Source organism: Xenopus tropicalis, chromosome 8 (genome assembly GCF_000004195.4).
Source record: "Xenopus tropicalis strain Nigerian chromosome 8, UCB_Xtro_10.0, whole genome shotgun sequence".
Taxonomy (NCBI): Eukaryota; Metazoa; Chordata; class Amphibia; order Anura; family Pipidae; genus Xenopus; species Xenopus tropicalis.
In genome coordinates this window covers 10,763,149-10,790,962 of record NC_030684.2, presented here as the reverse complement: position 1 = coordinate 10,790,962, position 27,814 = coordinate 10,763,149, and the positions used below count along the sequence as shown (strand labels likewise).

General features: G+C 45.5%; 1 protein-coding gene across 4 annotated transcripts; it reads right to left on the bottom strand.

The window, feature by feature from the left end:
* Nucleotides 1-456: 456 nt before the first annotated feature.
* On the bottom strand, nt 457-27,814 carry LOC101733956. 4 transcript variants are annotated; one of them, XM_018096757.2, is made up of 12 exons: nt 27,372-27,814; nt 25,791-26,036; nt 15,843-15,998; nt 13,064-13,116; nt 11,843-11,926; nt 8,884-11,233; nt 7,644-7,679; nt 6,670-6,951; nt 6,200-6,304; nt 5,325-5,374; nt 4,676-4,754; nt 457-2,076 (listed from the first exon to the last, which is right to left on the bottom strand). In XM_018096757.2, the coding sequence occupies exons 6-12, from the start codon at nt 8,930-8,932 to the stop codon at nt 2,009-2,011; spliced, it is 669 nt and encodes a 222-aa protein (XP_017952246.1). In that variant the 5' UTR covers nt 8,933-11,233; nt 11,843-11,926; nt 13,064-13,116; nt 15,843-15,998; nt 25,791-26,036; nt 27,372-27,814; the 3' UTR covers nt 457-2,008. The 4 variants fall into 4 exon arrangements, with proteins under 4 accessions (XP_017952246.1, XP_012825120.1, XP_002941137.2 ...); XM_012969666.3 differs by lacking the exons at nt 11,843-11,926; nt 15,843-15,998; nt 25,791-26,036; nt 27,372-27,814 and having other exon boundaries at nt 13,064-13,114; XM_002941091.5 differs by lacking the exons at nt 457-2,076; nt 4,676-4,754; nt 5,325-5,374; ... (2 more) ...; nt 7,644-7,679; nt 27,372-27,814 and adding an exon at nt 26,354-27,131 and having other exon boundaries at nt 9,944-11,233.

Here is a 27,814-nt window from a genome sequence, read left to right as displayed (position 1 = left end):
CATCCCCCAACTGAGCTCGTGCCATGGAGGCCTGGCCATATAATGGCATAAGTTAGTATGTTATAGAATGGCCTACCCTAAGCCACTTTTCAATTGCTCCTCATTATTTACTTTGTATAGTTTTAGAATTATTTGACTCTTTCCAGCTTTCAAATGGGGGTCACTGACCCCCCGGCAGCCAAAAATCTATTACTCTGTGAGGTTTTATTGTTATTGTTACTTTTTATTCCTTATCTTTCTATTCAGCCCCTCCCCTATTCATATACCTGTCTCTCATCCAAACCACTCCCTGGTTGCTAAGGTAACTTGGACCCTAGCAACCAGATAGCTGCTGAAACTCCAAACTGGAGAGCTGCTGAACAAAAAGTAAAATAATTAAAAAAAACTACAAATAATAAAGACCAATTGCAAATTGTCTCAGAATATCACTCTCTACACAATACTAAAAGATAACTCAAAGGTGAACCTACCCCTTTAAAGCCACTAAGGTGCTATTTGGGCAGCAGGGACATTAGGCAGATGGAAAAGGAAAAACCAGCAGACAAGCAACTTATATCCATTTTTAATTTATCTTTTAATAGAAGAATATTTTTCCAGTAATATATATCACAAGCTTTAATTACAAATATCAAGTAACATTTGTTGTTTCTTTTGGCTCAGAATTAGACATTCGTCAGTGTAAATTCCCTACTTTGCTGCTAAAGTGCAATAAAATACAGATAAAATTTAATCAAAAATAGAAGCAGCACATTTATTCTAGGTGTTAACAATAAATCTATCTGCGTTTGTCACACATAAAGGCGAATATGGGACAAACCAGTAACCTAGGGTAAAATAAATAACATAAGTACCCACACACTGGTGCAAATGGAAAGGAACCCAAAGCAACAGACACAGAAGGGAACGGCACACAGGGAATTCCCACAGGAAGGAATAAAGGGAAAGTGCATGAACCAAACCGGATCCCGAGTGCAGGGAACACAAACGGCACGGGGATTTCTGGGATCTATAGAAGGAACTCAGTATGGGTTTGGCGCTTATCCCTCACTCCCTGGGGCCTCTGATAAGCCGGCTAGCCACTCTGATTAGCCCACAAGCCCATACACAGGCCAGAGGGCCGACTGACACTGTACCTGGTTATAAGGCTGCATTGGGTTCATACCTGATTCTGCCCTTTTCTTCATCCCTTACTCAATCTTCTTGGCAACTTCATCCTAAATTACTGCAAGAATATGGTCCTCTCTCAGTCAGGAAACAGAAATAATAGTCCTCTAATAATAATCTCATATTATCTACCCCCTAGATAATTGTACTCTCCTCCTTATTGGCTTATTGGCCTGCCACTCACTCGCTGATCCTCTACAATCAAAAATGGAGACTCACTCACCTCAACCTCTAACAGCTCTCCAATATAAACTTCTCCCACAGCTACAGGTTTAATACCTTGTGTAACACTTTTTCCCTTCCCTATAGATTATGAACCCTTGCAGAAATGACCCATATCATCTAATATAGTAGTTTGTCAATATATATTTACCCTTATGTACCGCACTGTGTAATATGTTGGCAAAAATTGGGCTGGGGTACAGGGAAATTAGGCCCCTTCCTCATAAATGGTTAAATTTGTAGTTCATGAAAGGGGCAGGGTTTAAGAAAATAATGGGGAGTTGGGATAATTAGGTAGTTGCCATTTGGGATCAGGCCATGACCATGCATGGGAGGGGCTTTTACTAGTTGGCAGGGCCACCACCCAGTGACCCAGGTAACCAATGGCTAGTAAATAGCAATCCATAGTAACATAGATGACATGCCCATACTGTTGGGCAAACTGCTTGTATGGGCAGCCCTATGTATGTAACAGTGACCGTGTAGCCACATTCTGCTCCGGCCCAGGAATCAGGCAGGGTCGGTGTCGGTCCCATTAGGATTCCTGGTTTCACCATTCGGCACGGTTATGACAATGTCACCTTCATTCCCTGAATGAAAATCTGTGCCCTCGTCCTTGTGGTTAGACATTGTGAGGTTGTTCTGGTTCAAAAGGCTTGTTCCTCCTTCCCCATTCTCCCTTCCATTGCACTAAAGGGTTAAATACAAACAGCATTAGTACTGTAAGGAACATGGTGGCTGTTTACCTTGAATAACTGAATAACTATGTATCCCCTTCAGTCAGTATGTGCTTAGTACAGGGGAATCCCTATGTGCCATAGCTTTATGGTATCTCTCTGTACAGGTTATGGGCAAACTTAGGGGGCTGTTCCTGCTGAATTGTGCTTAGTACAGGGGAATCCCTATGTGCCATAGTTTTATGGTATCTCTCTGTACAGGTTATGGGCAAACTTAGGGGGCTGTTCCTGCTGAATTGTGCTTAGTACAGGGGAATCCCTATGTGCCATAGCTTTATGGTATCTCTCTGTACAGGCTATGGGCAAACTTAGGGGGCTGTTCCTGCTGAATTGTGCTTAGTACAGGGGAATCCCTATGTGCCATAGCTTTATGGTATCTCTCTGTACAGGCTATGAGCAAACTTAGGGGGCTGTTCCTGCTGAATTGTGCTTAGTACAGGGGAATCCCTATGTGCCATAGTTTATGGTATCTCTCTGTACAGACTATGAGCAAACTTAGGGGGCTGTTCCTGCTGAATTGTGCTTAGTACAGGGGAATCCCTATGCTGCCATAGTTTTAGTGTTCTAATAACGAAACAGGAGGTTATAGGGAGGATGTAGCCAGCTTTGTATTTCCATTTCATAAACAGAACATAAAAACAAAGATTAAGGCTGAGGGACACACAAGGCCTATGAGCCGCTTCTCTCCACCTGTGTTTTCGGGCTGATCCGCTCCTGTAGCAGCATTGAGGCCGACACTGTGCCTATCAGTGGGGCTACACACAGGAGCGGATCCGCTGCTCTCGGCCTGCGCACAAAACAGGAGGATCAGGGGAAGAGAAGCCGACCATACGCCCAATGTGCCCTTAGCCTAATGGCACTACATATAAATATTCAGCATGGAAGCACCGGAGTTCTGATCAAAGCACTGATCCTTGTAAGAACCAAGTCACTGCCAGCGCCCATTCAGCATCCACTCCATAGGCAGAACCGGCCCATACTGTGTAATACTGCCCATTACTGTTATAGCAGGAACTTACTGTCAGCAACATAACAAATTCAATTACATATACAGAGAGAATTATTCATTGGTCACAAATCCCTGTAACTGCAATGGGGAGAAGCTTCACTCCCAAACACTGCACGTTACTTTTATCAGGTGATGTAAAGCATCCCTGCTCTGGGCAGGTGCCCCATGACTGGCAATCTGTGGGTTCTGGCAAATGCCAGGGGGGCTGTAAGGTGCCGCAGACAGTCACTATTTATTGGGCTGGGGGGGGGGCTGTTTGTGCCTCTGGGTACTGGGAATGCCAGGGGGGCTGTAAGGTGCCACAGACAGTCACTATTTATTGGGCTGGGGGGGGGCTGTTTGTGCCTCTGGGTACTGGGAATGCCAGGGGGGCTGTAAGGTGCCACAGACAGTCACTATTTATTGGACTGGGGGGGCTGTTTGTGCCTCTGGGTACTGGGAATGCCAGGGGGGCTGTAAGGTGCCACAGACAGTCACTATTTATTGGGCTGGGGGGGCTGTTTGTGCCTCTGGGTACTGGGAATGCCAGGGGGGCTGTAAGGTGCCACAGACAGTCACTATTTATTGGGCTGGGGGGGCTGTTTTTGCCTCTGGGTACTGGGAATGCCAGGGGGGCTCTAAGGTGCCACAGACAGTCACTATTTATTGGGCTGGGGGGGCTGTTTGTGCCTCTGGGTACTGGGAATGCCAGGGGGGCTGTAAGGTGCCACAGACAGTCACTATTTATTGGGCTGGGGGGGGCTGTTTGTGCCTCTGGGTACTGGGAATGCCAGGGGGCTGTAAGGTGCCACAGACAGTCACTATTTATTGGGCTGGGGGGGCTGTTTGTGCCTCTGGGTACTGGGAATGCCAGGGGGGCTGTAAGGTGCCACAGACAGTCACTATTTATTGGGCTGGGGGGGGGCTGTTTGTGCCTCTGGGTACTGGGAATGCCAGGGGGGCTGTAAGGTGCCACAGACAGTCACTATTTATTGGGCTGGGGGGGCTGTTTGTGCCTCTGGGTACTGGGAATGCCAGGGGGGCTGTAAGGTGCCATAGACAGTCACTATTTATTGGGCTGGGGGGGCTGTTTGTGCCTCTGGGTACTGGGAATGCCAGGGGGGCTGTAAGGTGCCACAGACAGTCACTATTTATTGGGCTGGGGGGGCTGTTTGTGCCTCTGGGTACTGGGAATGCCAGGGGGGCTGTAAGGTGCCACAGACAGTCACTATTTATTGGGCTGGGGGGGCTGTTTGTGCCTCTGGGTACTGGGAATGCCAGGGGGGCTGTAAGGTGCCACAGACAGTCACTATTTATTGGGCCGGGGGGGCTGTTTGTGCCTCTGGGTACTGGGAATGCCAGGGGGGCTGTAAGGTGCCACAGACAGTCACTATTTATTGGGCTGGGGGGGCTGTTTGTGCCTCTGGGTACTGGGAATGCCAGGGGGGCTGTAAGGTGCCACAGACAGTCACTATTTATTGGCCTGGGGGGGTTCTGTTTGGGCCTCTGTGTACTTGGGCCTATTGCCAGGGCCTATATTAAATCCCAGTACATAGCTACTTACCTTCCCATATCTCATGGAACGCACAGGATTGGCCCCGGCTGACAGTTGGGAACACCACCCTTCTGATATTCTGCCACTTCTGAAAGAGACAGAAAAATGTTATGCCTTTATCTGTAACAAACACTAATACAATTAGATAATGTTACTCAGTGCCCCAGCAGTGGTTGTACCTCCCCATCCCACCCCCCCAAATGACTGCCCTGCAATCATGCACTGTAAATATTCATCACAGAAAGTTCTATGGTGTATATAGAAATACCAGTTAGGGTGAAGTGCATCTCACAAGAAAGGCATCGCATCTGGCGTTGGACCGCGAGCCGAGGGAATACTGTAAGGGGCAATGGAATCAGGAAAGAGACCAAAAGCCTCAGTTTTCTTTTCCCATCTCCTTCTCGAGCAGAGCAACGTCAGAACACTTCCCCGTTTCCCATCTGAATCTATGGCTGACTGTCTGACATTTGACTGCTGGTAACAGGAGGTTTTTCAATTATATTAACCCTTTTTCTGCAAGATTGCTTTAAATCTCTCATCACCAGAAGTGTGAGTGCTGGCAGTGAGTTTTGTGACAGTTTACTTATCCTTTAATTGATATAAGCGGATGTGCCATTGAGATAGAAGTGATATCACATTGGCCGTTTCTAGTACTTACCCAACAGACAATAACTGCAACAATAATACCGGCACCAATAACAGCAAATCCTAAAAAAAATAGGATTAAATTATTAATGCACAAACCAGGAAGAATACATGTTTTGCAAATGCAAAATGTGAATTTAGATTTCATTACATAAGTAGCAAATAGCAGTCTGTAGGCTAAATATGAGATAAAGGGTAACTGAGATTGTGTAGCTACACTGGGGATCTGCAAAATGTCAAAGTAGTTCCAGTTTGGGACCCTTCTAGGGTGCAACCAGAAAGTTTGGGCTTCTTGGTTTCTAGTTATGAGGCTTTTGTTGCAGATTGTTGTCGTTGTTGCTAAACAACCCATGAGCACCCAGTCAGGGGCAGAGGTGGGCACAGTGCCAGCATGGGAAATTTAAGTTTATATGCTGTTTATATGGCCCTGGCACTATAGGAGAAAATCACAGTGGTGTTCTTTATTTCACTTTTCCCTTTTATGTATTATTTTCTCCTTATAGTTTTTGGGACATAAGTGGGCTTTTCTATATAATGTATTAAGTGTAGCTGCCCATATGGAGCCATAAGGGTAGGTGGGCAATGCTTTTGGGTTAGGTGAAAAAGTACAAATAAATTTTACCAAATGCTCACGGTATTTCTCTTGGTGGCAATTTGTGTTTCCCCAGAAAGAAACACGTATCCTGTATGTGATGGGCTCTCACTGATACACTCACAGTCAGTGCAGAGGTTGTGAGCTGGATGGGTCACTATGGCAGTTCTGATACACAGGGGGATTGGTAGACTGGCAGAGGGAATGCTTGCTGGGGGGGGTCTCTAAAGGATGTGCAAAGGCTGCGTACTCCGTTAGGACATTTATATTCAAATACAATTTTTATATGGACTTACCATAACGTGAGCGTCCTTTGGCTGCCATTGGCTGATCAAGTGAAGTTCCATTGCCGACACTGAAGGCCTGTGGAGGTGCAGAAGGGGTTGTGAGCTCCGTAACAGCTGGAAAATAAACAAATGATAGGAAAAGTCTTGGGGGAATGAAAAAAAAATCTCTCTTTCTGTTCATTAATAGCTTCCTGGTCTATGTTCATTTGTATATTCATTATTCTGTACAACAGCATTTTATCTTGGCATATTTCTGTTTATTTATCATTGCCTGGGTGATGTGCCTTTATCCCCACATTGTAGCCAAACGGTGCCCAGTGGCAGAAAATGGGAAAATAGTAGAGCACTAACTTGTACACTTCTTTTTCCCTTATACTTTCCATTAGCCCCTTTCCCCCAAGTAGGCTTGCTACCCCATAAATGTTACCTTTTCTCTAAAGAGAAAAAGAATATATACCGGTATACGTTATATCACTTACCAGTTACAGAGATATTAATCCAAGTGGCACCGGTGAAGCTGTCCTTAATGTAGTATAACCCAGAGTCATCGGGCTGTATGTTCTTTAGAATTACAGATGAATTTTCATAGATGCATTTAGGACAGTTATTTTTAAGTTTTCCATCAACGCAATCGAAGAGCAATCCTTTTGGAGACTGTATATAAAACATCCCAGACACAGGTACTTTTCCCCATATCACAATGTTCTGTCCCACAGACACGGGCAGCTGAAGAATCTTGGATCCTATGGGTTCTGGAATATCTGTAATAACGGGGAAACTTTGAAAAACAGCAAGATACAACATTTCCCCAAAAGTACTAATAGGGCTACTTGGAAGCCATGAACCTCCTGGACCCCCCCCCCCCCCCATCTGCCTCTCATTCACATGAATTAGTAGAACCTGACAGCGCAGAACTGATACTTTTTAACCTGAAACTCTTTCTCAGCCATCTTTTTGAGCTGAAATATCACCATTTCCTATTCCAATGAATGGGAGACAGAAGGGAGGTTTTGACTGGTTTTCCCCCCAAAAACACCCCGTGCCATCAGCTATAACTCTGTTACTACACATAAAAGCCAACAAATCTTCCCCCACTATAATAAATCCACACCCCTGCCAAACTAAAGGTGGCCACACACGTAGAAATTACGATCTTTCGTCACAGGAAAGACGGCTCGTTACCACCATCGTCAGATATGGGGGTAGAGACAATAGGGATTCTACCTCCTCCTGCTGATTCAGCCCTAAACTTAGTTTTTGCTCAGGCCCATAAAAATCTTTTAACCTGCCCGATCGGCGAGACAACCGTTATCCGCAGCCTTTCCGATATCGGTCACCTCACCGATCTACCATACAAGCAATGAATATCGGACAAAATGAAGTTTTGTACAATAATATCAATGCGTGTATGGCCATCTTAATTCAAACTGGGTGGAATGATATATGGACTTACCAGGTTGGCCGCAGGTATTTGGCAAGTTGAAGTAAACTAAAGATAATGAAAAATTGCATGTTAGCATTAGAAACTGAAAAACAAAAAACACAGTTTAACCCTCTTTTTGTTCTCCCTTTACCCTGTTTGAAAATATCCCCCACCAGACTATGGTTTCCACCCAAGCAGGTAAAACGCCAGGCAAGGCTGGTATTACAAAGTACATTGCCCTGATTTTACCTATTCTTCATCCGGATACAGCGGTGCCGCTACCATAAGGCAAGGAGAGAATCTCGCCTCAGGTGGCAGCGCCCCACAGGTACCAAAGCTGGCAAAAAGCTGCTCCTGGCTTTAAAATTGGAATTTCAGCCCTTTTGGTGCAGAAAGTACAACTGCACTCTCAGCACCAGTAATGCTCCTTTCCCTTGCCCGGCACTGAGGGCAGTCAGGGAACTGCATCAGACAAGCTGCCTCAGGGTAGCCTGTGGCACAGAATTGCCCATCTGGATAGCCCAAAATCCATGGCATGTTCTGCCCCGCTATATCATGGCCAACCCATGTGCCGCTAGCCATGTCATAGTCCCACCCCTACACCACTGGTCTGGCAACCTGTTGCTCCTGAATCTATATGTTATGGTGAATACCAGAGGGTCTGCATTAAGGGGCCATAGGCCAGTATTATGGGCTTAAGGGCCGTCACCCAACCCCATGTCAATGTCTCCATAAGGGAGATACTGATCCAGTTCCATTTTTTAGGTCTGAATTCCTCTTTACATTAAATGATACTATGAAATAAGGTTTTAAAAAACCCTGGAGTGGATCATTATCCCCCTCATGACATGGGGTTGGTTTGCCACTTTGTGTACATAATACTGGATCACAACTGTACCACTTTATTATTGGGCAGTTCTCTTGCCCAATAGAAGTGACATAGAAACATGTTTCCTTCTCTGGAGTTGCGGGCTAGTCACGCTATTCGTGAAAGAAATACTATTCCCCTCCCCCGGCCAATGAGAGAGGCACTTCAGGTTTACAGCCAATGGTGGCCTGTGGTGCTGCTGGTGGCTCCCTGATTGGCCTTCTGTGCTCCTAAGCTGGCTGCTTGAATGGCTGCTGATCCAGGGAATTCACAGACCCAGCCAGCCGCCCCTCCTCCGTGGGAGTGTACTTACACAGAGTTACATACGGTTATTATTAAGCTCCCCGGGGCAGAGTCGCATAGAATAAAATAGGACACACTGTTTGCAAAGGGACTTCTTACCTGTAACCAATGTGCCCAGCAGCACAACCCGCCCTCTCCCGGCCCACATGCTGCCCCGCAGCCCTCACAGTCCGGACTGTGGCACAGTGACTAGAGCTGACTCCTCCCACTTCCGTAATGTCACAGCCCGGTTAAATACAATTTACGCCTCTGACTCGAAACGCAAGTACATTTTCGCCGGAGATGATATTTTGTATAACTGGGAAAATGCCCAAGCAGAGATTTCCAACTTATTAATGCCGGCTAGAGAATTGCGGGTATACTTATAGAGCCGCCCCAGCCACGCCCCGTCCCGCTTACGTCACTGGAAGTCTGTGGGTTTGTCTTTTCCTGGTGTAAAGACAACATTAACCACCCCCCCCCCCCTCAGGTTCTTCTCCAAGAGGCAAGAGCTTTAAAAAGCGCCCCTCTGCTGCCCAAGCCAGAAGTGTTACATATCAAATGGCACCCAGGTTATATTAAGAGGGACACAAAAGGGTTAATAGCAGTGCAGCACCCTGCATCTCTGTATTGGCACATGTACCCACTGATACATAGCAGCCCTCCTGCCTGTTGTAAATGGAGACTATTGCATATCTGCCAATGTGCAGTAAGCAGCGTTACAGTACTGGGGGGCTATACATTCCAATAGGCATTTCTTTAAAACTGGAGAAAGATCGCTGGTCCAATCGGTGGTGCTTTTGCCCTGTCCCACTCTGGGTTAAAAATCAGTGTTATTTTCTTCAACCTCATATAGTTGCAATTTTGCCTTTATAGATCAGACAACATTCTGCTGTTCAGTTCCTGCCTCTCCACTGCCGTCTGCTTTGTCCCACAGGGGCAGCACATGGGGCAATCGTCACATTCCAGCAGGCTGGTACCTTCCCCTGCGGATGTCTCTAAGGGAGCGCTGCATGCTGACCAACAAACCGCTTCATATAAACATATTTACAGATTCCCTAGGCCTGTGCCTCCGGATTATATCAGTTTACGGAGCAGCTTATATCCCCTGAGCTGCACTTTTTCCCTGTGTTTAGCAGCAGGGACAGTAGGCAGAGGTAAAGAAAAACGCCACGGATGAGGCAATTTTTGAAAAGTTTTTATTACATTTAATGTGAAAACATTTTTTAAAAATGCATATTTTCATAAAAGATGGACAGTCAACTTTTCACGTATTTAAAAAGAATTTGGTATAAAATTCTACAGTAGGCCATAGTAAAAACAGGGATACTGGTTTGGCACAGTGATACAAGGTGCAAAGGGGTTCATAGAAGCGGTAAGGTGGCACTTACACAGGCCAAGCTGACCGATAAGGGCAAGTTTACTTATACACATTGAATGGAGGACCACATCCGAGGGCAATAGTTACATAAACAAGCCCAACTAACTGATCTGCCCAATAATACCAATGGCAAGGTGGGCATATCCATGGAAGATTTGATGGCATCACCAAAGGAGCAGATCTGCACATGTATGGCCTAATGCTTCTAATTCCATCTTTGGCATTTTGCTCTTTTTAAAACTAAAGGCACTCACAGAGGCCGCACCAAAGTCACATTACACCAAATCCAACCGAGTAGTTGACCACTGCCTTTTTATACCCGACAATATCTGTGTAAGTTCATTCTTGATGGACAGAATTACAAAGAGGCGATCATTGCTGGACAGATGTGCTGCAGGGATTTACAGATTCTCGGTTTACACAATTCATTCCTACAGAATTTTTAAAACAGACACAGGCAGCAAAAACATAAATGAAACGTTCACCCTGATATTTTAAAGGAGGGACACTGTAGAAGTTTCTACATATACTGTAGATAGTGTTTAGTTATGCCTGAAATGCCACAGTGGCTCACCTTCATGGAATCTGGCAGGCTAACACTGCTACTTAACAAGGTCTCTCAAAACTGACACACACGTCCAGACCATCAGACTGTATCAGAACAGCCAAACTGCCCAGATCTGGGCTTGTATGGGTAACTGTAGCCACTAAACTAAGGAACAAACATTCTGCTTTTAAAGCTTAGAATCCAAGGCCACAGGGCTGATCAGTTACAGTAAGATATACAAAAAAACCATAAGCGAAAAATGTGCACATTATATACAGCGCACCTATGTGAGACATTAAACCAGTAGTAGTATAGTTCAGTATTTCACTTAATGGGTCCCCGAGTACAGAAGGATCAGATTCTTTGTCCTTTAAAGCAGCATTATCACAGTACAAAAGAGCGTGAATTCCCAACCGTGACTTTGTATCCACGTTTCTATTATTCACAGCAGATGCTGCTTCATTCAGAATCCTCAGTTTGGCAGTTCAGCGCTGGAATCACTGGTCCCTCCGACTATGAAGAATTGTATTCCTTCTATTCAACTAAAGGATAAAGCCAGAGAATACACAGAATTAGTACTGTAAGCAGAACTGGTGCTTGTTTTACCCTAATAAGAACAGGACATGCTAACTAATCATTAATGTTTCCATTCTCATCCATGTGGCGTCTTATAGCGGTACCTTAAAGAGGTTGTTCACCTTTGAGTTTAACTTTTACTATGATGTAGAGTGCGCTATCCTCAGACAACTTGCAATTGGTCTTTATTTTTTTATTACTCGTTTTGTTATTTCACTTTTTGTTCAGCAGCTCTCCAGCTCAGAGTTTGAATAGCTTTCTGGTTGCTAGGGTCCAATTTACCTTCACAGCCAGGGAGTGGTTTGTCCGAGAGACTGACAATGAAAAGTAAAGGGGCTGAACAGAAAGAAGTAAAATTGTAGCCCCGCAGAGCAATAGTTTTCTGGCTGCTGGAGCCAAGGGTGAACCACCACAAGACTGGTCACTATTAGATAGATACGGTTCCTTCTATAGAGAGAACCATACAATGGCAAGGGTGCTATGCCACACCCCATATGCCCCCCCCCCCCCCAAACATTCAAACATCAAAAAATGTACTGTTTCTGAATGTTAAGGAGACTGTATCCACTCTTTACCTTCCAACATTACACTGAACTTGTAGAACAGGTTTCTCATAAGATGGAATTGACATGCTGTGATGTTTTGCTTTTTTTAGTTTTCTGAAAGAGACAAAAGACACAATAAATAAAAGATTTTATGCCTCAAACGGCTATTGGTTTATATTAAGATTAAAGCTCTATGCAACTTTCCAATATACACGAATGCAATATTTTCAGTGATTTTAAAGTTATTTGTAATTGCAATATATAAAGCAGTTATTGTTCTACCTCCTGAAACAGCAGCACAGTGGGCTTTGCATGTAATGGTACAGGTCTGTTAATGAAGGGAATGCTGCTACATTGCTTTAGAAGTTGGAGTTTCAGGGCAGTAAACCTTCCCTTCACTCACCCTAGCACAGATGAAAATCAAAATGGACAATTTTCTGTGATTGAGAAAAATATGGCAACTCCTATACCAACTCCTTTACAACCAATTCGGGCTGGTAGTTCCCAATGGGGGCATAAGCAAGTATTTCTTTGGACCCCGTACCATGCCAATCGCTACTAAAGAACATTCAAGTGCGTATGGCTGTACCCGCCCCCAATGGCTGCCCTACAGCCACATACTGTCGATATACGTCATACATGTTACACCGTATGTGCAAGTGCCAGTTAGAGAAGGCATAAATAATCATCACAAAGACTCCAAATGGCCCCAGTAAACAAGCTGGGAAGGAAAATAAGTGTATATTGAATACTGTAGAGCAGCCCTACACATAGACAAAAACTAAATAAATATGCACAAGCCTTAAATAGGTAGTTCACATTGAAAATGGTCTTTTAGTATGATGCAAAGATTGCAGTGTTTGTTTTCAAAATATTTCCTTATTTTGTTCTGCAACTCTCAGGCTTGGAATTTCAAAGATGATTTGGCTGCTTGGGATTAATAACCCTAACAGGTAGCAGTTTTAAAATAAATATAAGCAAAATAGAATGGAACCCACTCAGCCAATTTGTTTTTCTGGTTGTGGGTCAGGGACACAAATAACCAGATAACATTTTCAGGTTAAAAAGGATAGGTCTGCTAACAATTTAAAAAAAAAAAAAAAAAAAGAAACCCTCTAAAAGGCTTCCTCTATACCATTCTAAATTGTAATATAAAGAATAAAAACACCATAAATACGTGTAACACATACATATAACATAAATTATATATACACACACACACATCTCTTAGTGCCAAGTTGTTGTACTTACCCAAATCACTCCTGCAATCCCTGCAGCAACGACAATAACACATATTACAATTACTGGAACAAAAAGGAAAGACAAAAGTCTGTATTAATGCACACTCCAGAAATTATTGTTCAATTCAAAATCTCAATCTATATTTTATCACATATCTAGGCACAGCAGTCTGTTAAAAGGAGAGGAAGAACAATAAATTGTGGCAATAGCTTCACAGGGGCTTAACAGTTGATCTACCAGGAAATATGGGTAGAGAAGATCTGCCAAATATCAATTTACCCACCCACCCCCACAGCATACTGTTTTAGGGGCAGTGGGGGGGGTGGGGGGCTGTGAAGTTTTTAGTTTAGCAAGTTCAGGCCCCATTGATTCTGTTTTGGCTTTGGTGGTGCAATATTTGTCATTGCCATGTAATGAATGAGCAGTCAGTGGGGTAGAGGTGAATGTAGTAGCAATGAAAGAAACAAATTCATATGGTTATTTGGCTTAATTATTTTTTTTTTGTATTTTCTGCTACTTTTTGCTGGTTCAGAGTCTGTTTTTTGGGGCCTGGTTACCTGCAAGACCAATGCATTGCTCAGTAGACACTGAGGGTAACACATGAATTCAATGAAAATGAGTGCAAGAATGCTCCTTCCGGCTGTAATTGGCCAGCTTGCATATATTGCAATGTATGGACAAACAAGCACAGTTTTGTTCATTGGGGAGGCCATTTTTCCCCACTCTAAACATTTATATGGAGGAGCTCAGAGGTGGTTTTGTGTCTGTGAAATATGTGATCACTGGTCCAATCTATACTCCGCAACAGGAATAAATCACAACTATCCAAATAGGCTTAACATTCCCCCAATTCTAAAAATGTTACTTATTATGCATTACATGCAGCACAAATAAGTCATATATTGTATCGTGACCATGGTGGGTTGATATTCAGAGCGCAGGATCATAAAAAAATAAATAAAATCATGGAGAATGGGAAGGTTTCAGAACAGCAATATAAATAATGATGAATAAGTAAGGTGCCCTTTGAAACGAAACATGTTGAGTAAAGGCCGAGTGGCAATACCAACTGGAGAAAACAGTGGAACAGACCTCGGTAAAAGTGGCAGTATTTTCTCTAAGTGATTAAACTTTTTCGGAATTATTTGCCTTTATTTCTCTTTTCCTTGACCCCGGCAGCCAAAAACTATTGCTCTGTAAGGCTACAGTTTTATTATGTTTTGTCTCATTCTGTTCACGCTCCCTACTATTTATATTCCATTTTCTTCAAGCCACTGCCTGGTTGCTAGGGTAAACTGAACCCTAACGACCAGATGGCAGCTGAAATTCCAAAACAGGGCTGCTAAATAAAAAGCTAAATAACTCAAACTACAAATAAAGAACAGTTGTAATTTGTCTTAGAATAACACTAGTCAATGTCATACGAAAAAGTTAATCTACATCTTTAAATGTGCCATGTCTGGCGAGTATGGAATATTGGGTGTATAAAAAAAAAAAAAAAAAATACACTTTGGAGAACATCAAGCATGTGATGTATGTTAATCACAGAATTGCACTGCACATACTATTAGGTGTGGACAGTTACAATTTACACAATTCTGTGTAGATTCATTATTGGGCCCAAGAGTTGCTATATGAGAGATATTATAGGTGAAATGATTTGTATTGGTTCGTCGATCAGACATGCTGGAAATTCTGCAGATGCACAACATCAGATGACTATACACGCACAGATAAATAGTGTGACACAATTCAGTATGATGATCTGTGGGTGTATATGGTGTATATAATGCATATTATCTGTGCACCAGAAATCAATTATCTGTCTCAAAGAACCAAACATGCAGTAGCTTCAGGTTCCCCTCTGCTCTGTTTAGCTCAAAGAATGAAAAAAAAATATATACATTTTTGTGGGGATTCCTAATCATTGCACTCATGTTGAAAAGGGGTTATACCAGTTGCTCCCCAACCCCCTGAATGTTGCTCCCAGTGGGCTCACAGTAGGTGCTCATTTTTTAATTTCTGGTTAGAAGGCAAGTTTTGGTTGCATAAAAACCTGTGTAAAGCCAAGCAGAGCCTTCTGTAGGTTTCCAGTCCACTGGACAACCAAATAGCCAGTTATAGCTCTTATTTGCACCCCCAGGAACTTTTTCATGCTTGTGTTGCTCCCCAACACTTTTTCAATTCGAATGTGGCTCATGGGTGTAAAAGGTTGGGGATCCCTGGGTTATACCATCCCCTTAAAAAGAAAATGCACTGGCCTGGAGTACCATTCCTACGAGTGTCCAAGTGTATGCGAGGGACACCTGAGAAAGGTAAGATGCCGGCCAGTTTTCTTTTTCCGTTGGGGAAAAAAACCTTGCCATTCAGTTCCATGGGGGTTTGCCCAGCATTTTGGCACCCACCAATACGCTGGGAATTCCTTGTTCTTTAAAAAGTAAAGACTGGACATGGACACTATCACCACTTATATCAGGGATCCCCGTGAGCAACATTTAAATGGAAAATATGTTGGGGAGCAACACAATCATAAAAAAAGTTTCTAGGAGTAGCAATAAGAGCTATAATTGGCTACTTAATAGCCCCTATGTGGACTGGCAGCCTACAGAAGGCTCTGTTTGGCATTATACTTGGCTTTTATGCAACCAAAACTTGCCTCCTTACCAGAAATTCAAAAATAAGCACCTGCTTTGAGGCCACTGGAAGCAACATCCAAGGGGTTGGGGAGCAACATGTTGCTCACGAGTCACTGGTTGGGGAACACTGACTTATATTAATGTGAACTTACCTATAAGTCTTGTGGTCAACTCTTTGCAGGGTGTGGCCTTCTGATAAGCGGTGGTGTTACGGTCAGCTGTGGTGGCGTTACGGTCAACAGTGGTGGCGTTACGGTCAACAGCGGTGGTGTTTGCCGGTGCAGGAGTGGTCGGGCACATAGACAGAGCTGAAAAACAAATGGGAAGAGTAAATCTCAAGACAAGACACGTATTATTCTGCACACAAAGCCTTTTCCCCAATGAGCATGTGTTTATTATTACCAGTAGGAGCTCCAAAATAAGCATTAGGCACGTGGCACACAAGTGTAGATAGCTAAATGAAGAAATCCTTGCCTGATACTGATAAGGAGATTTTATACTCACCGGAAAATCCTTTTCTCGTAGGCCCGAACTGTCAGTGCAGACGTTAGGGGTTTTGTCTGTGATCACCTCTGGAGGCAGGACAGAGAATTGAAACTTAGTGGCTCCTGGTCCCTCCCACTGTATATAAGGCTCGTCTCCACCCTCACTCCTCAGTTCTGTTGGTAAGCTCAGTCGGTGGAGACAGTACAGATAGAAGGAAGGCCAAGAGACGTAAGTTAGAAGTATATTGAGAAGAGGTCCCGGTGCCCATACTAAATCAGCCTGGGTGGGACTTACTGCACTGACAGTTCGGGCCTACGAGAAAAGGATTTTCCGGTGAGTATAAAATCTCCTTTTCTCTAGCGGCCCTCCTGTCAGTGCAGACGTTAGGGGACGTCCCAAAGCTGTCCCTCTCATTGGGTGGGTAAAATTTTAGTATGCCGGGTATAATGTATTTATTCACTATGCCACAGTAGCCTGTAAAACTTTTCGGCCAAACACGGCCGGCTGAGAGGTATGAACCTTCAACTTGTAACTTGATAAAGGTGTTTGGTGACACTCAAGTAGCTGCTCGGCAGATCTGGTCTGCGGATGTCATGTTCTGCAGTACCTATGAGGTACTCTGTGCCTATGTAGAGTGGGCTTTCACTGAAAATGGTGGCGTGTTTCTATGGTCCTAAGCCATAAGAATAGTCTCTACTCGCCAACGGGCTATGGTTCTCATAGATCCAGCTTTTCCCTTGTATGTCGTAGTATATGATATCAGTAGGCTATCCGGCTGAAGTCAGCTGGTCTCTTGAGATAGATGCGAAGTGCCCTGACCACATCCAACTTATGTAGTGGTTTCTCCTTCTCATTGGTTGGTTTCGGACAGAAGGATAGTAGAATGGTGTCCTGGTTCATGTGGTTCTCTGACACCACTTGTGGTAGGTAGCTTGGTGTAGTTCCAGGCACAACCTTATCTTGGTGGAGTGTAAGCCATGGCTCCTTGCTGGAGAGTGCTGCTATCCCGGATACCCTTCTCGCTAATGTAATCGCTATTAAGAATGTCACCTCGAGCAACAACCATTTGAGTTTGCATATTGAGAGTGGTTCTTGTAGTGCTGTTAGCACTAAGGGTAAGTTCCATGTTGCTATTGGTTCTTGGTCGGGGGCCGGACTCTGGTTACGCCTCTGACGAATTCCTGGACCGTAGGATCCTCGGCCCATTTGGAGTGTATCAGTGCTGTAATTGTCGAAATTTGCATCATTGGGTGCGTAAGCCCCGCCCTTTCTGGGAACCGTCTGTCAGAAATTTCGCCACCTGAACCATGGAGATATCCTTCCAATTCTGAACAAGGTTAGAAGTGTCCTCCAAATTCTATGGTATACCCTCACAGTGGCCTGCTTGTGGGCTTGTAAGAGAGTGTATATGGCATTCGGTGAAATTCCTTGTCATCTCCACCAATCGTTTTCAGAGCTACGCAATTAGGCGGAGCATTACCAGGTTGGGAAGTTTTATCGGTCCTTGCGTTAGCAGGCCGGGAAGTAGCGGTAATCGTCAGGGTCTGGCAAATTACCTTTTGACGGATACTGTATACCAGACTCTGTTCGGCCAGTCTGGATTTATGAGTATTGTGATCATGTTGGCTATGTTCAGTCTTCCTGATCACTCTAGGTTAGAGGTGGGAACGCATAGACCATCCGAGGGTTTCATGGCACAACCAGTGCGTTCACTAGCGCTGCCCTTGCATCCCTTGTTCTGGCATAGCCAAGTGGAAGGCTTGTGTTGTATTTTGATGCAACCATGTCTACCTCCGGGGTTCCCCGCCTCTGAATCAGTGTTTGAATGTCTCCGTGTTGAGGAACCATTTCCGTGGTCTATAGGTGTTCTGCTCAGGTAGTCCGCTTTCCAATTCTGTACTCCTGGTATGAATACTGCAGAGATGTTTGATATTGCGTGTTCCGCCCCCGTAAGTATTCTGGAGGCCTCCTGCATGGTGAATCTGCTGCGAGTGCCGCCTTGTTTGTTGATACGACCGCTGTCGATTGTCGGATTGTACTTGGAGTGCCCGCGTTTGCAGGATTGGTGACCGATCTTCTAGTGCTAGGGCAATTGCCTGTAGTTCCAATATGGGTAGGTGCCTCTCTTCCCTGGACCAAGTCCCTTGGAGTGAGAGGTTTTTGTACACTGCCACCCCATCCTCTGAGGCTGGTATCGGTGGTTACTACTTCCAAGTAGTGACTGCCCAGCTCCTCCCTCGTTGGAGATTGTCGTCCTTCATCCACCAGAGAAGGCCGTCTTTGGTTGTCTGCGAACTAGGTATCTCCTGTCGCAGGTTCTGGCGGTTCCTGTCCCAGTGTCTTAGGAATTGTGCTGTAGGGGCTTGGAGTGGAATCTGGCAAGGGTATGGCTTCCAGGGTTAGACCCAGGAGGCGTAATTAGTTGTCGAGGCTAAGGTGTCGACTTGTCCTGGGACAGGGATACTCTCTGTGCTCCCTATTCAAAGAGCAGGCCCAGGAATAGGATCGTCTGGTTTGGTGTAAGAGAGCTTTTGCGGTAATTGATGAACCAGCTGTGTTGTGTCAGTACCTGGATACACAAGTTTGTGTCCTTTATTGCCTGTGCTTCTGCGGGGGCTGTTATTAGGAGGTTTCCCACATGTGCTGTGTGAACCTAGGGATCTCAGGTGTGCTACTACCCATGCAAGCCCTTTGGTAAAAGTGCGTGGCACAGTACGTAGTCCAAATGGTAGCGCTGTAATTGAAATGCGAGTTGCTGATTGTGAATCTGAAGTATTTGCGTGAGGACTGGCCTATTGGTATGTGCAGGTAGGCGTCCTGTAGGTTTATTGAGGTCATGAAAACTTCTGGTTCCCTGGTCGCCAGTATCAATCTGATGGGGACCATCCTGAACCTTTGATTCAGATCCATTGGGTTGAGGACCGGTCTGAAGGACCCTTCTTTTTTCCTGTATTAGGACATATTGGGGTAGAATCCCTTGAATTTGTGGTGTTCTGGAACTCTCTCTACCACTCCTGTAAGTAGTAGTGTGTCTATTGCCAGTTGGAGTAGCTGCTCCTTGTGAGGTGCAGTGGAGGATGGGAGAAATCTTCCTCTTGGGAGATGTGAATAAGAGGAGATTTTGTCGCTTGCCGTATTATGGTTAAGACCCATGTATGTTTGCCATGTCCCCCGAAGTGTTGAGTCTGCCCCTTGTTGCCTGGTTTTATCAGGCAGGATTGGTTGGTCGGTTGGGAGTTTCTGAAACTCGTGCAAAAAGAGGGATTGTGAGGCCCATCCTCTCTTTCCTGCGTATCCGTTAGTTGGGTAATTTTTAGATTTCTTCCCCGCGGGTAAGGAGGTACTTTTCCCTCCCCTAACCCTTAATTGGGTCTAATATAAGGATTCCCCTGTGAACTTAGAGATAGTAACGCAGCTTGGATGCCGTGTCTCCAGTCCAATGTCTTAGCCATAGGGCTCCGCGTACAACCCTTGTGTTGGTCGTAGCCTTGGCTGTTAGTTTAGTGATTTCCATTGCAGCTTCTGCTAGGAATGATAACGTGGTGGACAGTGTTTTAACCTCCAACTGTAGTTGTTGTCAAGAGGTTGGCGGGTGGCATGTTAATTCCAATGCTGAATGCCTGTGCGGGCTAGGCCCACTGACGCCGCAGCGGGCTGAGTATTGCTGCCGTCTGTGTATCTGCTGTAGGGTTGTTTGGCGGGTAACTAGGCAACTGTTGAGTTCACTTTTGGAGCCTTATCCCATTATTTCTGATGCTCCTCTGGTGTGAGCGCAATGCGACGCTCAGGTTGGGCCCACTCTGCCTCAATTGCCTGAGTGAGGGAATTAATCACTGGGAAGGCTAATTTAGACTTCTTTTTAAACTCCCAAAAGCTTATCCGCTTTAGACAAGGTCACTGTCTCATCCTTGATTTCCTATTATCTTGGGCTTTTGTTTGCCCCCCTTGGGGGAGTGGAATCTGCCTCACTACCACATGTTGAAGCTGTGAAGCTTGTGGGGAGAGGGTAGGTGGCTCAGAATAAATGGAGCCTCTGAGGCAGGTTTGCAATCAGAGCAGTAATGCCTCTATGAGCTTACATATCTTGTTGCTTTTTGCTGACTGGATTACCTCTCTGAGGTGTTTGAGTGAATCAGCCTTCTCCATGTTAATGCAGTGTATGCTATGGAGTTGTGTGTTTACTGAACGTATAGTGGGCTGAAGCTAGGCCTGGTTAAGCAGCTTTGTGCTGTGTTTATCTCCCATGGGAGTTCTGTTGTGCGCTCCCTGTATAGCCGCGTTATGTCGGCTGGGGTTGATAGTTGTCCCCCTGGTAATGGTGAATTGGCCGTGGGGGTATTTGGCAGTGAGGCAAGGTCCTGTGCCTTGCATTTAGGCAGTTTGCACTGCCCCCTCTGCTTTCCTTTTTTATTTTTTATTTATTTATTTTTGATTGTGCTACCTCTCTGAGGTCGTTCAGTGAATCAACGTTTTCCGTGTTTACTGTAGTGCCTTTCTCTGTAATATGCTCTGTATACTGTATATGAGGCAGTAGGGGGAGACTGTTGCCTTTATTCCAGCAGAGGCGCTACTGCAATCCTCAGTGTGTATTGCATGGCCGCGCTGTGTCGGCTATGCAGGGGCGCATGAATGACGTCATCGCGCCGTTCATTTGGCGCAAATCTGAAAGGCGTGCTCGTTCGGCGCGTTGCCTAGCAACCGGCGGCGCGTGTTCATGCAGATTAGTATGCGCGCCAGTGTGGTTTCTATTCCTGCTTATTAAAGCATGGCCCCTTACAATCTCTCCCGGTCTGAGTTGTTCTCTACTGGGCAGCTCAGCGTGTGTATTGCTCCTGTGTTGGGGATGATACCTTACAGGCAGCTCTGCGTGTCATGTCTCAAGGTAAATGTCCAAGTGTCCCGGGGTAGTGATAGTTAACCCTTTAATAGGCAGCTCTGCGTGCCCAATGTCCCGGGGTAGTGATAGTTAACCCTTTAATAGGCAGCTCTGCGTGCCCAATGTCCCGGGGTAGTGATAGTTAACCCTTTAATAGGCAGCTCTGCATGCCCAAGTGTCCCGGGGTAGTGATAGTTAACACTTTAATAGGCAGCTCTGCATGCCCAAGTGTTCAATCCTGTGTGGCGCTGCTACTGTGAGCGGGGCTTTCTCCCGCGTTTGCCAGGTAGGGCTCGCTATGCCTCTATTTATAACCCTTAGTAAACTTACCTCTCCGTTGTACTCGGACTGCCTGGGTCTGCTCTAGAGACAGCTCTGCGTGTCCCATTGAGCTAAGTGTGGACCTGTTTAGTATGCTGGATACGTTATGGTCCTGTGTAGGGGGTTACACTTTTGGGCAGCTCTGCGTACCCTGTGTATTCCCCATTGTATTTCGGCCAGCACTTATAGGGGTAGCTCTGCGTACCCAAGTGCAACAGTTTGGTATCGGCCAGCACCTGTATGGACAGCTCTGCGTGTCCCAGTGCCCATTAATCGATGTGAATCCTCACTTGTGGTGGCAGCTCTGCGTGCCCAAGTGTCCAGTCATTCCACTAAAACAGCTATGTGTTCTAGTAATTCCTTTTTCCTGATTGGTATATTAGTATTAAATAAAATATAAAGTAAAAATAAATTAGATAAAAAGAAGATATAGGTAACTGTCCTTCACCTCCGAGGCAGGACAAAGAACTGAGGAGTGAGGGTGGAGACGAGCCTTATATACAGTGGGAGGGACCAGGAGCCACTAAGTTTCAATTCTCTGTCCTGCCTCCAGAGGTGATCACAGACAAAACCCCTAACGTCTGCACTGACAGGAGGGCCGCTAGAGAAAAAGTGTCTGCCATGAAGAGCACCAATGCAAACAGCTGGAACTCAAAGCTACAACTTGCAACACAACCTATGTAAGGGCTCTGGCACACGGGGAAATTAATAATCTTGCGAGTCTTTTTCGGCAAATTCGGGAAATCGCGCCGCGTGTGCCATCCCGCCGGCGACTTACATGTTCGCCGGTGGGATGGCGGGTCATGGCAACTCGGGGAGATCAGTCGCCCGTGACAAGGGAGATTTGTCGCGGGCGACTAATCTCCCCGTGTGCCAGAGCCCTAAGGAGTTCTGAAAGCTCAGGCACAAGGCACTGAGATGGCGCCTACACACCAATATTACAGCTACAAATACATTTGTTGGTTCAAGAAAAACATTTTAAATGACAGAATGAATTATTTGCTGTGATAACAGTGTCATTTAGAAATAAAAATGACCCCATAAAATCACGACAGTGTCCCTTTAAGGGTGAAGACACACTGAGCTACTAGTAGTAGCTACTTGTTACGGCAACTAAAACAGACAATGCCGATCATTTACTGATAATTGTCTCTACGTGGGTTTTAGCAGTGGCAATTTTCAGTATTGTCTATGGCAGGGTATCTTCTGGCGTTTAGTAGCAATGAAAAAGTAGCTGCTACAAGTAGCTCTGTGTGTCTTCACCTTAGACAATGCTGTGTGTGTCTTCGCCCTAGACAATGCTGATCATTTACTGATAATTGTCTCTATGTGCGTATTTTCTGGAGTTTAGTAGCAATGAAAAAGTAGCTGCTACTAGTAGCTGTGTGTCTCTTCACCCTAAAGGTCCCCATACACGGGCAGATTATAGCTGCCGATAGGGGCAGAACTGAGGGGCCTGGCCGACTGATATCTGGCCTGAAATTGGCCAGATATCGATCGCCCAGGTTAGAAAATCGGCTTGTTGATGTGGTCCCCAAACAGACTGCCCCATTGCCTAGGGCCAAACGATCGAATTTGCCTACATGCCTCCCCGATATCGCCCACAGATCCGCTCGCTTGGCAACATCGCCAAGCGAGCGGATCTGCCTGTGTATAGCCAGCTTAAGAGGGTAGACTAAAAAAAAAAGTCACAACTTGCAGCATCTCTAATACAGACAGGAGCTTAATCTCACAATCAAGACTCTATTCAGAGAGGTGGTTGACCTTACAGTTAACTATAAGGATGAGAATAGCTACTTCTTAGAAACTTTTCAATTGGTCCTCTTTTAAAAAAAAAAAAAAAAAAATGTTAAATTATTTCCCTTTCTTTTCTGACCAGCTTTCAAACAGGGATCACTCTCCCCAAAAGCCAAAACAACTAATGTTCTGTAACGCTACAATTTTATTCTTACTTTGTACAACTTATCTTTCCATTCATATTCCAGTCTCTTATTCAAATCACTGCCTGGCTGCTAGGATAATCTGGAAGCTAGCAACCAGATAGATAGCTGCTAAAATTAAAAACGAAAGAGCTGCTAGACAAAAGGATAAATCATTCAAAACCACAAATAAAAAATGAAGAACAATTGCAAATTAGATCAGAACAGCACTCTCTACATCATACTAACCCATTTACTGTTAATCAGTGGACTCGATATTGCTATAATGTTGAATCCAGTTAACACCACAGGCAGCCCGTGCCTGGGCACTTATCCTTTAAAGGAACAGTAACACCAAAAAATGAAAGTGTATAAAAGTAACTAAGATATAATGTGCTGCTGCCCTGCACTGGTAAAAGTTGTGTGTTTACTTCAGAAACCCTACTATAATTTATATAAATAAGCTGCTATGTAGCCATGGGGGCAGCCATTCTAAGGAGAAAAGGCACAGGCACATAGCAGATAACAGATAAGTTCTGTAAAATACAATAGTGGTTTATCTGTTATCTGCTATGTAACCTGTGCCTTTTCTCCTTTTTTCCAGCTTGAATGGCTGCCCCCGGGGCTACACAGCAGCTTATTATATAAATTATAGTAGTGTTACTGTAGCAAACACCCCAGCTGTACCAGTGCAGGAATGGCTGCCCCCGGGGCTACACAGCGGGGTATTTATATAAACTATAGTAGGGTTTCTGTAGCAAACACCCCAGCTGTACCAGTGCAGGAACGGCTGCCCCCGGGGCTACACAGCGGGGTATTTATATAAACTATAGTAGGGTTTCTGTAGCAAACACCCCAGCTGTACCAGTGCAGGAATGGCTGCCCCCGGGGCTACACAGCGGGGTATTTATATAAACTATAGTAGGGTTTCTGTAGCAAACACCCCAGCTGTACCAGTGCAGGAATGGCTGCCCCCGGGGCTACACAGCGGGGTATTTATATAAACTATAGTAGGGTTTCTGTAGCAAACACCCCAGCTGTACCAGTGCAGGAATGGCTGCCCCCGGGGCTACACAGCGGGGTATTTATATAAACTATAGTAGGGTTTCTGTAGCAAACACCCCAGCTGTACCAGTGCAGGAATGGCTGCCCCCGGGGCTACACAGCGGGGTATTTATATAAACTATAGTAGGGTTTCTGTAGCAAACACCCCAGCTGTACCAGTGCAGGAATGGCTGCCCCCGGGGCTACACAGCGGGGTATTTATATAAACTATAGTAGGGTTTCTGTAGCAAACACCCCAGCTGTACCAGTGCAGGAATGGCTGCCCCCGGGGCTACACAGCGGGGTATTTATATAAACTATAGTAGGGTTTCTGTAGCAAACACCCCAGCTGTACCAGTGCAGGAATGGCTGCCCCCGGGGCTACACAGCAGGGTATTTATATAAACTATAGTAGGGTTTCTGTAGCAAACACCCCAGCTGTACCAGTGCAGGAACGGCTGCCCCCGGGGCTACACAGCGGGGTATTTATATAAACTATAGTAGGGTTTCTGTAGCAAACACCCCAGCTGTACCAGTGCAGGAATGGCTGCCCCCGGGGCTACACAGCAGGGTATTTATATAAACTATAGTAGGGTTTCTGTAGCAAACACCCCAGCTGTACCGGTGCAGGAATGGCTGCCCCCGGGGCTACACAGCAGGGTATTTATATAAACTATAGTAGGGTTTCTGTAGCAAACACCCCAGCTGTACCAGTGCAGGAATGGCTGCCCCCGGGGCTACACAGCGGGGTATTTATATAAACTATAGTAGGGTTTCTGTAGCAAACACCCCAGCTGTACCAGTGCAGGAATGGCTGCCCCCGGGGCTACACAGCGGGGTATTTATATAAACTATAGTAGGGTTTCTGTAGCAAACACCCCAGCTGTACCAGTGCAGGAATGGCTGCCCCCGGGGCTACACAGCGGGGTATTTATATAGTAGGGTTTCTGTAGCAAACACCCCAGCTGTACCAGTGCAGGAATGGCTGCCCCCGGGGCTACACAGCGGGGTATTTATATAGTAGGGTTTCTGTAGCAAACACCCCAGCTGTATCAGTGCAGGAATGGCTGCCCCCGGGGCTACACAGCGGGGTATTTATATAAACTATAGTAGGGTTTCTGTAGCAAACACCCCAGCTGTACCAGTGCAGGAATGGCTGCCCCCGGGGCTACACAGCGGGGTATTTATATAAACTATAGTAGGGTTTCTGTAGCAAACACCCCAGCTGTACCAGTGCAGGGCAACAGTGCATTATATTTTTATTACTTTAAAGCTCTTATTTTTTGGTGTTACTGTTCCTTTTATAGTAAATACCATAAGTCTTAAGGTAGCACTCAGGCAGAACATGAGCAGGTGACTTGCTGTGCTTCTCAGACAGGTAATAGGGGGTAGTGGCAATGCATATTGGTGTGAGCCTTTTCTTCAACTATGCAAAATGTGATTATTACACTTACGGCAGTTTGGTATCCTATTAATGAACCCATGATGATCAGTGTGTTTAATGCTGCAAACCTCTGCCTTTAGATCCAGAAGACAAATAAGATCAGGGTAGATCCGTGCTTTGGCCTGTTGGAGGTAGTTGGGCAGCAGAATTCCATTATTGGTTTGGAAATGCCAATTCGGGCACTCTATGGTGCACTGGCAATCTTGTAGCAGGCAGTCCTTCCAGCAGCTCTGTGAGAGCCCTTGCACACTGCGGGCTGGAGAGAAAGCAAATGTGGCTGTAAGAAAAGTGTACAATGAGGATAAAACTGGAGGTTTCACTGTAGTCACTACAGTCTGTTTGCAATAAATACTCCCCTAGTAGGTAATAAGCCTCCCCCCAGCCTTGCAGCCTAACCCAATATATCCCGCACCCCCATTAGCGGCTCTGAATGGATCAGCCCAAGCCTCGCAGGTAGGCCCCTATGTTAGATACAGCCGCGTTATCTGCTCTGATCGAACCGGCTACATCCTCCGTCTAATATATGTGGCCCCCGCTGTCTTCCCGATATCCCTCCGGCCCCGTTTAAATTACCGGCTGTACACAGAAGTAGTTTGAAAAAAACGGTGTTAAAGAGCCCGTTCATCTTCCTTGTTAAAACCAAACGTCAGACGCAGAACGTAGCGGGCGGGCGGGCGTAAGGACGTACGGATATTCAACTAAACAGCAGAGGGCGCTGTGGTGCTGCTAAAGAGGACGGCTGTTTCCCTGTTCCATAAGCTAAAAAGCAGAGGGCGCTGTGGTGCTGCTAAAGAGGACGGCTGTTTCCCTGTTCCATAAGCTAAACAGCAGAGGGCGCTGTGGTGCTGCTAAAGAGGACGGCTGTTTCCCTGTTCCATAAGCTAAACAGCAGAGGGCGCTGTGGTGCTGCTAAAGAGGACGGCTGTTTCCCTGTTCCATAAGCTAAACAGCAGAGGGCGCTGTGGTGCTGCTAAAGAGGACGGCTGTTTCCCTGATCCATAAGCTAAACAGCAGAGGGCGCTGTGGTGCTGCTAAAGAGGACGGCTGTTTCCCTGTTCCATAAGCTAAACAGCAGAGGGCGCTGTTGTGCCGCTAAAGAGAAGGACGGCGGTTCTTTGTTTAACAGAAAACTAAGTTACGAGATCGTTTTAAGTCACAACAGAATCATTTGTTTGAACACCAGTGCATTTCTTTTAACTCGGCATTCTGTCACTATACATCGGCGGAAGAGCATTTTTAGAGAGACAGTTCCCAGTCCTACACAACAGCCGAAAAATGGAAAACAAAATGGCTTCGTATTTGCTCAAACATTTCCACTCGCCCCGTCGCCATTTCCCCAACCCGAGGCAAACTGTATTCTATATCTGCTTCTTGCTGGCCCTTGTGCGTGTGTGTATATATGTAAAAAATAATATGTATATATGGAATTATAAATATCCGTCACTCACCATCTGTGTGTATGTATGTGTTAGATATATATATATATGTGTGTGTGTGTAAGGGATATAAAGTTAAAGAGAGAAAAGGAGTGTGTGTGGATAAATCACTTGTGTATGAAAACACACTGGTTACACAATACAGGATTGCTTACCTCTGTACAGCCGACTGGTAGGGCACGTCGTCTTTGCTCCAGTGTTCCTGTGCCTGTGGCGGCTGTCTAACCAGTCACATAGAGTAAAAAAGCAGAGCGTTTCAGGGAGGGGCCAATAGTGCTCCTTTGCACTCCCATAGTAGGACTGAGTTGTGAGACTGCTGTGCTGTGTCCCCTGACTGATACACTCAGGGCGCCCTGGAGTTGCAGGGAGGGGCCTGGTCAGCAGAGTTCTTTTGCTCTAGTTTAGAAAAAGTTGCAAAATTTTCGTTTCCAATACGATTTTTTCCCTTTTTCGGGATTCGGATTCGTGGATTAGTAAATCTGCCCCAAGGTGTTGCCTGCTGGCACAGGGTTCCAGGGCTGGGTGCAGGGGCTGCTACCATGGAAATTTAGCTGTGCTAGTGCAGAGGGCGTAATTGCACTCTATACACTTTTTGCCC